Here is a 14,612-nt window from a genome sequence, read left to right as displayed (position 1 = left end):
GACCGCCGCTCACGTCCAACTTTTTCCTTTCAACTCGTCACCCTGACCTGACATCAGCAGCATCTCTCCTTTCTTCGACGACCAACTTGTCGCCCTGGTCGCCTTGTCGCATCACCAATCGTCGTACTTAATAATCGCGTCCTTTCTCTTCGTACATCTTTCCCCTGTTCTGGCAAAGCTGTAAAGGCGATTTAAACGCGCAGGTTTTCTTGACGTCTCGGGCGTTTTTCTTCTTGCGCGACCGTCATTCGGAACTCGTCTCTATTCCCTAGCATCTGCAGTCGTCCGATCGACCTGCGGCCCTGGCTTTTGAAGAAGATTAATATCGGAACCTGCCTGCTCACCTGAGTTCAAGGTCAGGGACCTCTCCGTTCTTTAACCCGGGATAGAGAGGAAATGCTGTAGCGAACTGCGATAACTTTTTCGCTGTTGTCTTCTGCGCGCGCGTGGAGGAGATCGTTCGTCGTGACGAGTTGCTGCGGACGCATTCAGGCACACGTAACCCAACAAGGAGCACGTGCCCCAAGGCGCCAGAACACCACGACAGAGATCGTGCCGAAACAATCAGGGTATGCATAATCTTCACCTCTTCCCCCATCCTTAACACCTTTGAAAACAAGCACAAGACCGTCGTATTTTTACACACATCGCATGTCCGGCATTTGCCTGTGATTCAAGCGTTCTGGACCTGCAGTCAAATAAGGCTGTGCAAGTTGTCAAGAATTGCGAGTCTCCCAGTGCAGATTTATGGGGTTCGTGTTAACCAAAAAGGCCAACAACCCTCTCGCCAACATCCACCAAAAAACGGTACAAGTAACCTGGGCTACCCACCACAGTACCTTGCGTTTTAATCCTGGCAGATGAAACGAGGAGACAGAGCAGAGAGAGAGAGAGAGCAAAGGGAGAGGCAGACATGTGTGGGGGAGAAATGCAAAACCAAACAACGACTTGGGGAGAGCAACACAAGCACCTGGAAATGGCAATCCAGAGACTGCACAAGTCTTTTTCTTCTGAGAATGCACAGGGCCAGCAAAGACATCCCACATCTTGATTGATATGCTGCGGTCATTTGATGAGCCCTCTCTGGCAATGGCTATCAATGACACCCGGATCTATCAGCCTCGCCCCCTGGTTAATTGTTCCATGCACAACCTGAGATCCAGATTTCACATCTGCTGTGTGGCAGCCAGCCAGCAGCCAGCCCAACAAACACACACACCTGGACACACACACACACACACACACACACAGCCTGGCCTGGGAATTTCTCGGAGAAAGACAAGTGGATGGTGGCTGTTAGTGCAACTGGCAATACGCACTTCGGACAGCGAGTGTTGAGGGACTTCCACAGCGCTGCCAAGGCCTGCGGGTCATGTCACTTCCTTAACAACACTGCTGCAACTCTTTGAGAACGGTGCTACGCTCGCGGCCCCGCACACCTCATCCACGCCCGACAAACCCGACCCCCACCGACTTCAACCACATAAGCTGCCCTGCCGCCTGGGTGATGGAATTCTCACACATTGGACACCTCACCTCCACTCACTTTCAACTGTGTGTCCTCGGCGAAACATGATCTAAGAGGGCGGGCATCACGGCAATCAAACTGTCGACCAAAGCAGTGCATGGCAATACACTTGCAGCAAGCTCAATCAAGTCGCGCCGTGGGACTTTTCGGGCATTGGCCGCGGCTGGCAACCTTGACTTCCCTCTCACCCTGGACGCCCACGGTACCTTACCTCGACCACTGTTTACGCTTCGCCCTGGAATGCCATCACTTTTCGCTGCAGGGGCAACCGGTCTTAAGACACTTCGACTTGCACCACCGCATCACAACACCACCACCATCATATGGAACAGAGCCTTCTGAAGCTCTATCCTATAATTCAACATCACCGTCGACATCAGCTTGTCGCTGGAGCTTCGCATGGTGCTGGTTGGCCTGCGCGTCGCTCTCTCTCTCTCTGTTTCTCTCTCTCTCTCTCTCTCTCTCTCTTCATGTTTGAAATCTTTCTCAGAAGATTTCAGTCAGGACATGTGCGAGCTGGGATTTTCTACCTGGCCATCTCCCACACATTCATTCATGCATCACACTTGGACTGTTGGCATCTTCTCAGAAGTTGGACTTGCCCTTGTACCTGACGCTGACCCTCATCCCCCCTTGCAGAACTTCACACGCTAAGCCGCTTTTCAACTTGGCATCCATTCTGATTGGAGCGCGCAGTTTGTGCCCCACCACTCGACGTTGGAAACACCCCGCTTGTGTAGCAAGGCAGCCACTCATTTAACACAGTTTCCGAACTGTTTGTTAAGGGCACGCCTTAGTTTTGTGCATTGATACACCCTGTATCAACGACAAAGTGAGTTCCGACTGAGAGTGTTTCTGCTCAAAATATCCCACTGGATTGGCTTTATCAGTATTATACAAGTCCGATGTTATGTATGGATCTGGGTCGGATGTAAAACGACTCGCGCTGCATGAGCCCCTTGACTGACCACGTTAATTCTCTAGCCCGTCGCTGCCCCTTTTTTGCTTGTTTGGCTTCTTCCCTTTTGAGCTGAAGTCAGCAATCATCGCCCTTGCTAGTCATGGACGCCAGTCACCCCGATCACGCCGGGCAATGGGACCCCAGCTCCTTTGCGCCAGAAAATCCATGGGAACAACAGTTCGCCTTTGCTCCTGAACATGGGCACGAGAATGCGTACCACAACCCTGGTGCCTTCATCGACCCTCCACAGCAGGCCAATCCTCGACTGGCCGGTCATGACCAGCAACCAAGTACATATGGTCACTACGACTACTATCCTCAGAACGAAGCGTGGACTGGGCCTAGCCCTGCGGCTGCGCCTTATGCTCAGGAGCCTTTAGCACAGGAGCATTATGCACCTCCCCAGCAGCACCCCCAGCATAATCAGCAGCACTCATATGGAAATCATCGCACAATAGATAGCCGGTTCGCTCTTGTTGATCTTCCACAGGAGACTGGGTACCAGAACCACCATGTCCAAATCCCAGAGAGGCAAGAGGTGGTCCAAGATGGCTTTGGCCACGGCGCCGTGCCCCCAAGGCAACAGTCGGCCGATGGCTACCTTCAAAGCCATGTCTCAGAGCAATGGCAGAGGGTGCCAATGGCAAGCTCAGGCTATGCCACAAATGGAGAGTATCAAAATCCCCTGGCCATGTCACAGCCTGTAAACCACCAACAGTCGGTTGCACATCCATCACAGCATCAGCCTCAGCATCAGCCTCAACATCAGCCTCAACATCAGCCGCAGCTTCCCAACCCACAGCACTCGCAGCTTCAGCAACAGCAGCAGCAGATTCAGCGGCAACAACTGCCACCACAACCGCAGTTGCATCAACCGCAACAGCAACACCAACAGCCGCCAAGGCAGACGCCCACACCCACACCCTACCAAACTGGCCATGGCCCGGTCCAGGGAGGGCTTTCGAGCTACCATCATCCCCAGGGCCACCATACTCCCGAGCCTCAACCGACTCAAGCTCACTATATGCAGCCCATCAACGGGCAACAAATCCAGAACCGCGCTTCTGTGGCACAACTTCCCGCCCAGAAAACCACTGCAAGTCCTAGCCCCCTTGCTCATACACCAATTCAGAGTGCCCCGCTACAGCAAAAGCCTGTTCAACCACCGGTGCAGTCAATCCAACCAAAGATTGCTCCCCGTTCTATGATCCAGCCTACAGTGCAGCCAATGGTGCAGCATGCAGTGCAACAAATGGTGCAGACTCCCGCTCACCAGGCTGCTCAGCCATCACAGTCGGCACAACCCACGCCACAACACACGCCGCAACCTCATGCGCAGACCCTGCCACAGGTCCCTCAATACCAGGCACCTCCAAGCCAGGCTAACTTGCCTCAAGCCTACCAGCCTTCGACCTTACAATCCCAGCCGGTTCAGATCCAATCGGTCCAGGCTCAGACCACACAACAGCCTATCCAGTCTCTCCAAACTAATGTGATCTCGGGTGTAAAGCGATCTGGTGATGTGCAGGAGATACAAACCCTCGCTAAGAAACCAAAGGTGCTACAACCAGCCTCCGGTATCGCGAACCCCCAGGCCACCAGCTTGGCGAATAGCAGCAACTCAGCGAACCCTGGTTTCACATCAGATGTAAATGGGCAAGGCGATGGTGGCGAGTTTTCCGGGTTTTTCACGGTAGATGAGGACTTGCTTGATAAGGCACACGAAACCCCAGGTCGCACCGTCCCAGGAGTGCCGCATCTCGTCATCGATGAATCCCCGGTTCAGCTTAAAAAGGGACCACCAACTAAACGTTTTGTGACCATTGTGGCAAAACCGGGCAAAGACCCTCTATTCCCTGGTCTTGATCGTGGATGGACACCAGCTGAGTCTCTCAGCAACCATGCTGAAGCTTACCAAACTGCCAAAGAAGTGCTAGATCGCCAGAGAGCAGATATAAGGCTTGATATCGAGATGAAGCGGGCCAAGACAGAGTTGCCGGCGGACTGGTGGAAAAAATTGTCCAAGGGCGAAATTGGAACAGATGCTAAGCAGCGCGGGTCACCCCCACCCGAGCCTACATTGACAGCTGTGAAAGCAGCTGAGCTGCTTCGGCTTCATCCCTCCCATAAGAGGAACAGGAAAGTCATTGTTCACACCAGTAATGAATTCGGTGCGTTTGTTGCAGAGAAGATTGCTGCACTAAGGGCTGCACCAGCGTTTGAAAAGCTTGTGAAGGATGTGAAAAACAAAGGAAAAGGTTCTGCTACTCTCAAGCCTGCTGCAGTTGAGACCTTGAAGCAGTCTCTGCAACCGTTTAAGACGGAGCTTGAAGCAGCCATTATTGAGGGACTCAAAGTCGGAGACCCAGTAATCCTGCGGATGGTGGGCGAAAGGGGTGTACTGCCCATTCGTCTACTCAACCTCCTCATCCAGCTCTTCAACCTTGGCGAGGCTACCTCATCGTTGGCTAAGGCCGCTCTTCGCCTTTTTGGGTGCTTCACAAGCCTTACGCCAGAGCAACTTGAGGCTTGGAAGTTCCAGACCACGAAAAGCAAGCTTGAGGGACTGGGTGATCCCGAGATTAGCGAGTTGGTTGCGACTATCGTTGCAAATGCCGAAAAGAACGCTGGGAAGGAAAGTCCTGCGGGCAAGTCAAAGAAGGAGTCCAGCGGCGATGCTAAGAAAAGTTCTGCCAAAACAACAGTCTCAACAACCAAGAGAGCTCGTGAGGATGATACCAATGGTGATTCACGCGCGGCCAAGAAGCCTTCCACAGACGGAAAGCCTCGGGTGGCGACCATTTCGAATTCGACCAACAATGGCAAAGCTTCATCTACTGGTTCTAAGACGCCTCCAACTACGGCCAAACCTGCTCCTAAACCTTCGGCGCCAGCACCCGCCGCGGCCACGGCGAAGCCTCGTGCCTCTTATCTGCTCCCGGGCAAGGCTCGCCCAGCAGCAAAGCCAGCCCCGAAGTCTGAGCCTGTAAAGGCCGAACCAGCGAAACCGTTGGTCAAAGCTGAGGCTGCAAAATTATCTGTTCCTACGTCTACTCCCAAATCGATGGCATCCTCAGCCAGCAACTCAGCGAAAACACCGAAGCCGAAGGAAGAGCCACCCTCCAGCTCCAGGTTTGCGGCGCTCTTGGAGGAGATTGCAGCGCCCAAGAAGGTGAAAGCCGACGCATCTCCTCCAGCGGAGTCCGCACCCGATCCAAATGAGACGGAAGAGCAGAGGAAGCGCCGCCTACGGAAGGAAGAACGCCGCAGACTCAACATGAGGGTCGCTTTCAAGAGCGACGACCAGCTATGCCAGATCAAGGAGTACACCTTATTTCCCGAAGAGATGGGCCCCCGCCAAGCTCGCGATATTCGATCAGATAGTAAGGCGGAAGGCATGGCGCTCAGAAAGGGTCATGAGGGTGAGCTTCGCCCCTGGGAGGAGCCGGATTTAGTTGATCTAGACGTTCTTCCGGAGGAAGCGCGAAGAGAAAACTATGTCACCGTGGGCGGCAAAAAGGAGTTCCGCACCGAACAACAATCATTTATGGCCGATCGGGAGGCCACTGAGCTCATGGTCTTTTACACGGACCCATCAGATATTCCGATTACGCCGAAATCGCCGGCTTACGAGCCTTCGCTTGATGACGGCTCCGGTGCTGATCTTCGGCTTCCTATGGGTCTGGAGTATGACGAGCTTCGTCACAAGGCTAGCGATCTGAAGCACTTTGGTGCTCGCCGTGCAATCAATGAGGCCAAGGCTCGGTTGGAGGCTCAGTCTAGCCCGGGTTATGCTGAATTCGCCAAGACAATAAAATCGATCGACTCGATCACCAGCTCATACCCCATATATGCTATGCCTGTACAGCAACCAGCCGTTGTGCAGGTAGCGCCTGTTGCTGCGGCTAAGCCCGAGAGCATCCCGCCCATCATCGTGCCAGTCACACTGGAGCCGCCGGAGGTTCGTGATCAGCGGACCTACGAGCTCATATGTTCTGACAGAGCTCGTCACTACCGTGATCCGGAGCCATATGATCCTGCCAACCCCAAGACAGTACGTCGCCACGATTATCCAGACCCTGTGGTTCAGAAGGCCGCGGATTACGTAGAGGAGATGGTAGAATATGTCAAAAAGACTGTTCCCAAGATCAAGCAACAGCCAGCCCCGGCGGTTCCCGTTGTGCCAGCTCAGGTTCCAGCTCCTGCCCAGGCAGCTCAACCAGCGGCAGCCCCCGTTGACTACAGCGCACAATGGGCTCAGTATTACGCTCAACATTCTCAGCAAGGACAGCAGCCGGATGCCCATGGCCTTCAGCAACAACAGGCTTGGTATGCTCAACATCAGCAGCAGCAGGCTCAACAGCAGCAGGCACAACAGATTGCCCAGCTCGTTGCTCAACTCCAGGCCAACCCCGACCCCCAACAAGCCGCCCACATCCAAGCCCTCATTGCCGCCACTCTGGCCGGTAGTGGCCAACAACAACCCAACCAGCCTGCCGGCCCTCAGACGAGCGACTACGAGTCTTATAGCAGGTGGGCAGCCGGAGCCGGTGGCCAAGCCGGCGCCGCTCATGCTCAACCTACCGCTCAGCACGGAGGTTACGATCCCTACCAATCTGGCCTGTCCTATGATGACAACGCTCGTGACAGCCCTGATCGTGACCCTAACTCTCGGGACCGTGATAGTTGGGACAACCAGCAACAGCACCATGGCGGCCGCGATAACTTCCGCGAACGTCAAGACAGTCGTGATGGACGTGACGGACGTGACGGTAGAGATTCTCAGCAACATCATCGCGGTGATAAGCCGCATTGGAAAAACAAGAAGAACCGTGGCGATCGTAATGGCGACGAGATCCCAGATCATCTCAAGGGTATCAACCGCAGTCTGATTGGTACCAAGCAGTGCATTTTCTGGGCGCAGGGCAAGTGTGCAAAGGGCGATAAGTGCACTTTCAGGCATGACTAAGGGAGTTGGGAAAACTGGGTTATATATGGTTATGGTTCCGTGATAAGGGAGAGAGAGTGGGTGGTGAATTATATCCAGGAGGAAGGAAGGCTAGGCATTTACAGGTTCAAAGAAGTCTTGGGGAATGGGGAAAATGGATTATGGATGACTTTGAAGCACGAGTCATTAGAGAGCGGGGAATACAGTGTTTCGCATGCTATCTACAAATCTTATTTTACAAGTCAAGCGAAGCCTATTTTGAGGAAGAAGACCCGAGGTGAGGTCACACATCGGAGGAAAAGATCAGCTTTCTTCACATCAGATCACATCACATCACAGCAGCAGGTGTTTATATCAACCAACTTGGCCATCGAATGTTCGATTATCTGTCAAAATCAAGCAACATGGTTACTACCAACCACAGTCATGCTTCTTGAGTTAAATGACCACCGGACGAGTAAAAAAACGTAGCCTTGTGATGAAGAACAAGAACGGGACTGGGGGTAAGAAGCAGTTACCAGTGCTCCGTTCGGTATTTTGGATAATGGTTGTTCTAGACCATAGGTTAAGCTTTACTTACAGAAAGGGGGGAGGGGGGAGGGCCACCGTAAAAGGGAGGTAAGTAGTATGCTCGAAGAACAGGACTTCCATGAGAGTGAGAGGAAGTAAATGCGGCTTCATTTTGCATCTTGGGGGCTAAAAACTACACAATAGATAGACTAAGGTACCCGTAGTCTTGGAATAAACTTAATAGATTATTGTCGTTGATGTGGTTTCTTTCCCGTTGTTCACCCAGGTAAAAGGCAACAAGCAAGAGGGGAAGAACTGAACAGGGCTGAGAGAGAATAAAGGTGATGCATGGCTATTGTAGAAAGAAAGAAAAGCCTCTTCTTCTTCTTTTTTTCTTCTTTTTCTTTTTGCGAGGGGATACGTAAGTCGTGGTTGACTAGCTATGGGAGGAGGAGGAGGAGGAGTAGTAGCAAAAGAAGAAGAAGAAGAAGAAGAAGAAGAAGAAGAAGAAGAAGAAGAAGAAGAAGAAGAAGAAGAGAAGAGAAGGCTATCATGATTTCATTAGCAAGATCGAATATCATCGGTTACCATCCGACATGGCCTAGATATACATGTCAGGTGCCCGTATCCAATATTCACTGCCAGTTTGGGTGGTTTTTGCGTTGCTATCCCATCCCATCCGCACCTATATCCAAGGTCCTCAGACCCTCATGTAAACAACTAAACCCTCGTGCAAAGAATAGACCAAACTGATCACACCTTGATTACGGCGGTGTTAGTGGTGGCGTTGATGTTAGCGATGATTGTGTTCTCTTGATGTGAATGTCTGTCTATGTGTGTGTGTGGATGTATCATAATGTGTTCCTCTCCCGTTTTCAAACCTTCGAACCTATGTTCTTTTTGCATCCTTCTACTGTACTTCCTATTCTACATATCTGAAGACGGTTAACAGCTGAGAAGGGGTTCAAGACGCCCTCCCGGCCGGATTACTTAGCAAGATGCTTAACGGGATGTTCACATACCTACGTGGTTTCAACATCACCGCCTCAATTCACAGTTGACAGTCAACATTTTTGTTCATAATCTACTTCTTACCTTACCTATGGGCTTTCACATTTCCACGTTGCCACACTTTCAAAAAACACACATAATCTCGGCTGTTCTTCAAATAACCGTACCTTTAAGGTGGTAGAGAGATAGAGAGGTGGAGACAGAGAGGTAAATAACTCGCATACTACTTTAGGTAGGAGAGAAGCACTCTACTTTAGTGGTCAAGAATCCGAGAAAAGAGTTGAAGAAAGGACTGGCTGACTAGATTAACGGACTACTTTGATTCCCAGCTTCCCGTGGGTTATGCATGTGAGATATTGATTGGATTTCGTCTGGTTGCGGTGCTGCTCAGACTTAGTTGGGGCATAGTCAACTCTGCAATCTCCCATGGATGTATTTACGTTGATAGTCTAGTTAGTGACTCGAGAAATGGGCGAAGACACATTCCCTGTCAAGGGTTTAGTTGTTTCAATAGGATGTGAGTTGACCCTGAAGGTGGAAAACATACCATTGATTCGTCTGACAGGAGCAGGGGTGATTGGTAGACAACCAGAAAGAAGTGTACCAGCACGAAAACAATGGTGCGAACTCGAGATTCATTGAAACGTTAGACTAGAGCGGTTGATAGCTGAGCACCCAAGATCGCTTGTCAAATGTAATAATGAACATACATTTGGCTGCGGAGAGTAACCCAGAGCCAAGCAGCCATATAAGCAATCAACTTGAAACCATCGACTATCACGAAAAGGGATCCCGTCGTCTGCCACGATGTTCGGAAGATTCGACAAAGTGGACCAAGTTTTGGGGTAGAGTATGCCATCAAACCCTTTACAAAACCAGTACAACTGACAACTGGCATCTATCATAGAAAGCCAGCAAGAAAAGACCATTTGAAAAACAGCAGCCAATGCCTTGTGCTCATGTAAAACCCAAACAAAGAGGTCAACCAGAACCAAGATCGCCATACCCATATCCTTCCAAACCCCTGAACCTTTCAAAGCTGGTCAAGCTGTCCACGAACACCACGTAATCTACTCAGACAAAGGTGGGTGCAGTGTAAACCAATGCGCCAAACATCATGGCGCCAGTAGCTACACCACCAAGGGCAACATAACCGATCCGCTCGGCAATATTGCGCAACCGCTGTCTCTTGGCTGGCCTATCACTGTCATCGTCGAGGCGAAGCGCACATGTAGCGAAAGAGACAGGTACATCGAGCGGGTGAATTACGATTACCTCAGCGGAAGCTTCCATCGGTTCGTTGACCTCCTCATCTTCAGTGGAAGATTTGATCGGTTCGGCAACCTCCTTGTCATTGTCGACTTCCATGACTTCGCCAGCGTCCCATGCAAGCTCTTCCTCGGTGGTAGACGAGATAGCCTCTGCCTTTCTCTTCCCTTTTCCAACTGGGACATCCTCATCCATGATGTCAGAGATAGCAAGACGAGAATACTCCTTGACAACGGGCGAAGGAGACTCCATCACGGCCACCTTGTTTTCCTTGCGAGCCTCAAAGAACTCTGCTTTGTCCGAGGGATACCAGTGAGCTTCTGTCATTTCCATCACAGGTTCAATCGCTGGCTTGTGGGTCGAGGAAGCTTCATCAGTATCACCCGCCGATTTGTTGGACTTGGGAGTAGCCAGCTGAACATCACGAGGATGGAATAAGGACAGAAACGCCCCAAGATCCGCTACTGGCTTATCTAGAAGAGAGGCGAAGTTGGCTGAAGGGGTACTGCAGGTGATGGCATCGCCATTCATATCCGGAGTAACAAGGCGACCGATGCCATGGCCCTTGTCGTGGTTTGGTTCAGCCTCGGTCTCCTCAGTCTTCGTTTCAGATGTCGGACCAGTCACAACACTGGCGAGGTCTGGGAGGTCCCAGTTGATTCCTCCTTCCTGTGACTCCGACTCTTCATCTGACTCCGACTCTTCATCTGACTCCTGGCCAACGGAGAAATCAGAATCAGACTCAGAGTAGGGGTAATCGTACTGGAAGCCTCTTTCTGAAGAATCATCATCTATAAGACAGTTAGAAACGACCGCCACTAGCAGATTATGATAGACTTACCACCACTCACGTCCGAGCCGACAGGCTCGGGATCATACTCAGGCTCATAATCGGAGCTCATGTCGGAGTCCAAATCATCATCATGAGGTGCAGCGCAGTTCTCGAAAGCGGTGGGATATTGAGATGCACTGGCGTTTTGAAATGCAGTGGGCTGGAGTGCAATGACGTTCTGGCGCAGATCATCTTCTCCATCCGATTCATAATTGCTACAGTTGCTGTCGATAGGGCTCCTCGGAGGTTGGGTAGATGGGATGTTCGGTTGCGACTGAGTGCAGTTATCTGCTTGGAGGGCATCGATCTCATCACTTGCACACCAGTCGCTCTCGTAGTCATCATCTTGATCCAGATCGATAACCTGTTTCTCAAGATTGGCGATTACATTGCCGGAGGTTACAGGGTGAGTAAGGTCGATTACATCGCCCATGCAACTAAGTCCAGATAGTCCTCGTCCGACTGATTGGATGCTTTGCGCTGACGAGTCGTTGTTGTAATCTTCGTCCATGTCGGAGTCTGACCCGTCGGGTACTTTGAAAGTACTTGAGGCCCTCGGACTATTCCACGTTAGCATCGCATGTCGAGAAATGATGACAGAGAGGCACTCGCTAGGTCATGTTGGTGCCTGCTGGGTTTGTGAAACTTACCGAGTACTATCTTGCTCTGGCTTCGCTTTAGGGGCCTCGATGTAGTCGAGCCCAACCTTGACAACTGTCGGAGGAAATATCCTTTTCCTCATGATGTCCACACCGAAGCGGATGCTATCACCGTCCTTAATCTCGACTTGCTGGTCTTTTTCAAGTCGTTGGTCGGTGTCATTAACATAGGTTCCATGGAGCGAACCAAGGTCCCTTAATTTGAGCCTCTGCAAGATGACCATGACATATGAGCAAATGAACAGCCAAACGGAATCGTTAGCAGGGGAGAGGAAAGCCAACCTTTTGTGTAAAATCGGCTATGATCTCGGCGTGTTGTCGAGACATTACAGCGCTGTCATACCAGCCGTTTTGCGAGTTCGGTACAAAGCCCTTCGCGGCGAGTTTGGACGATCGGCCAATCTTCAAAGTGGGATTCTGGATGTCTAACACGATATATCGCCGTGAAAATGGGTGGTCAGCGTACGGCTGTTGTGTCAACGAGATCGAGAAGACTGTGAGTACGTTAGCACTGGACCATCCGAGGACTCGTTAAGGAGGGGAAGCAGGTGTTGATTCTATCCTTGGTGAGTTGGTTTTGTGTGGACGTACCAGGCAATTTGCCGGTTGATGCCGGTTCAGGCTTCGCAGACATTGTGAATGTGGCAATCTGTAATCGGTACAATCCTGCGCTGTTTCCCCTGAGCGGGCTATGTGACCCGGTTTATTGTCCAAAAGAGCGACCGCACTGTCCAAAGCTGTGCAGAATCCGCCTGATCGAGGCAGGACTCCTGACTGCTGATGTGTCGAGAGAATCTTTCAAGGCAGCGGACAGGGGGCGCAATGCCAGATGCGATGCCAGAAGAAGCACAGAACTGAGTCGAGGAGGGAGGGAGAGACTGGAAGTGCGTGCGTGCAGTGCAGTGATGGTGGGGTGAGACGGTGCACTCTGGGTCGATGTTAACTCAAAAGGTCTGCAACAGGTGAAGGAATGATGACCAAACAAGATGCAGCTGCCCGTAGCTCAGATATCGAGATGCAGACAGTACAGCTGGAGCGCGGGGTCAAAGGTAGGTGATTCGGCTGCGAGTGTTGCAGTTCAAGCTGTCGCAGGAAGTGAGGTTGAAAAGGAACAAGAAGAAGGCGCAAATCGAAAGTGGAATGGATTCAGTTGGTTCAAGTTGTGTTGGATAAAGGAGGTTGCGACTGTCAAGAGACGGATTCGGTAGTCACACTTTCAAGGGTGCTTGCCCAGGCGACCGCCGACTTGCACCTCTCGAAATGGGAAAGAGCACTCCTCCTTTACCATAGATAGCGAAGTGGAAAGTGCGGGGCCAGGGGGCTGCCTGATACACCGACCTCCATCTGGCCATGTCCACCTCGAGGACTCAGGTCACGGTACGTGTCGGGCAGCTTCTCCTGTTTCTTTCCATTGGTGATACCATTGTGTGAATGCAATGATTTGCTCTGATTATCGTGCTTCGTGGCAGCAAGTCACAGCATTCTCACTTCCTTTGTCCATCATGCCGTTGTTTACCTTGGCTGAAGTACTCGAGCCATAGAAGTTGTACCTAGGTACTCGAGCCGCACAACTAAGTAGGACGCATCTGCGAGGCACCAGGCCACCAGCAGGCAGAGGCAGGCAGACATCGAGTGTTACACAAGCCTCCGTTGAGCTTCCGTCGGATCTGTTTGTGCTCCGACCTTTCCCCCCTCTCCTCCTTTTCGTCCCTTCGTTCGTTTGCCAACGAGCCGGGCAGCAACTGAGTCAGACTGGATCCCTGTCGCAACCAAAATGGCACAAGCTGGTATTGATTACTACCGACACTCCAATATTCCTATGGCATTCATCGTCTGGCGGCTTGCAATCGGTCAACTCCAGTGTTGATCATGTTGGAAAGCCGACGAGTTGTCGTTGGTTGAGACTCACGATGCCCCACTCCCGTTGCATGCTCCCCAGGTGAGCGACGACGGCACTGGACGGGAGAGCTACGAAGTGCGGATAATGCGGAGCTACTGCTGGGAACAAAAGGACCGGGGAGAGCAGGGAGAGCAGGGAGAGCAGGGCGAACAAGGGGCGGGCAGCTCATAGCACGGGCAATGAGTGACGGCACGTTGGTGGGGAAGAGGGGCGTCGGTATCTTATCGCTTGCAAGGGCAGAGAGGGGGGATTCATCGATTCGAGACAGGACCTTTTTGCAGTTTCACAAACCCCATCGGGTGCTCCTCTTATTGAACTCACTAACTGGGATACGATTGATTTTCCTGTCTTTCCGAGGTCCATTACAACGGGAACACTGATGATGAATGCTCGTGTTGGGCTCGGATGTTAAAAAGACTTCCCCAGGCCGTAAAGGTGCTCAGTGACAACCGGAGGATCCAACCCTAACCGCTTTCGGTTAGTGCGGTCATGGCTCATATGCAAGCACTTTAACACATCCACGAGATGGATGGCAAGGCGCATTTCCTGGGAACGTAGACTAAACCCAATGCCCTCACCATCAACCGCGCAAAAACTTCCAGGCGCATTGCCAATTTCTTAGGGTAGTCAATGAAGCTACTGCTATCGTTATCGCTGTTGTCGCTGTTGTTACCGTTATCGTTGTCGTTGTCGTTGTCGTTATCGCTATCGTGAAGTGAAGGCCGTGTAAGTGCTGGGCTGGGGAAAGTACTGCAAATTCGCCCACAAATCCGAACCCTGACTTTCGTCACTTTCACCGAAGAGACCCGGTACTAGGGGTAATGTAATAGAATGGCGATAGAGTCAACGACAGCAACAGCGACTAAATAACGACAACAACAACGACAGCAACAACGACAGCAACAACGACAGCAACAACGACAGCAACAACGACAGCAACAACGACAGCAACAACGACAGCAACAACGACAGCAACAACGACAGCAACAACGAC

The 14,612-nt window shown here is 51.6% G+C and overlaps 2 protein-coding genes across 2 annotated transcripts; one reads left to right on the top strand and one right to left on the bottom strand.

The window, feature by feature from the left end:
* The first annotated feature begins 2,342 nt into the window (after positions 1–2,342).
* Positions 2,343–7,915, top strand: SMAC4_07830 (uncharacterized protein). The gene is made up of 2 exons (XM_066090700.1): positions 2,343–2,360; positions 2,513–7,915. The coding sequence occupies exon 2, from the start codon at positions 2,590–2,592 to the stop codon at positions 7,456–7,458; it is 4,869 nt and encodes a 1,622-aa protein (XP_065946014.1). The 5' UTR covers positions 2,343–2,360; positions 2,513–2,589; the 3' UTR covers positions 7,459–7,915.
* A 1,652-nt stretch (positions 7,916–9,567) lies between these two features.
* Positions 9,568–13,118, bottom strand: SMAC4_07831 (uncharacterized protein). The gene is made up of 5 exons (XM_003346306.2): positions 12,310–13,118; positions 12,001–12,212; positions 11,710–11,927; positions 11,069–11,619; positions 9,568–11,018 (listed from the first exon to the last, which is right to left on the bottom strand). The coding sequence occupies exons 1-5, from the start codon at positions 12,350–12,352 to the stop codon at positions 10,033–10,035; spliced, it is 2,010 nt and encodes a 669-aa protein (XP_003346354.1). The 5' UTR covers positions 12,353–13,118; the 3' UTR covers positions 9,568–10,032.
* Between the last annotated feature and the right edge of the window lie 1,494 nt (positions 13,119–14,612).

This window comes from Sordaria macrospora, chromosome 2 (genome assembly GCF_033870435.1).
Source record: "Sordaria macrospora chromosome 2, complete sequence".
In the NCBI taxonomy this organism is placed as follows: Eukaryota; Fungi; Ascomycota; class Sordariomycetes; order Sordariales; family Sordariaceae; genus Sordaria; species Sordaria macrospora.
The sequence above is the reverse complement of the archived record's forward strand: the minus strand, read 5'-3'. Positions and strand labels throughout refer to the sequence as shown.

Coding starts and splice junctions, on each gene's coding strand:
- SMAC4_07830 (XM_066090700.1), top strand. CDS start 2,590: ATGGACGCCAGTCACCCCGATCACGCCGGGCAATGGGACCCCAGCTCC.
- SMAC4_07831 (XM_003346306.2), bottom strand. CDS start 12,352: ATGTCTGCGAAGCCTGAACCGGCATCAACCGGCAAATTGCCTG. Junction 12,213..12,309: donor ATCAACCGGCAAATTGCCTG/GTACGTCCACAC, acceptor ACGTACTCACAG/TCTTCTCGATCTCGTTGACA. Junction 11,019..11,068: donor CGGCTCGGACGTGAGTGGTG/GTAAGTCTATCA, acceptor ACTGTCTTATAG/ATGATGATTCTTCAGAAAGA.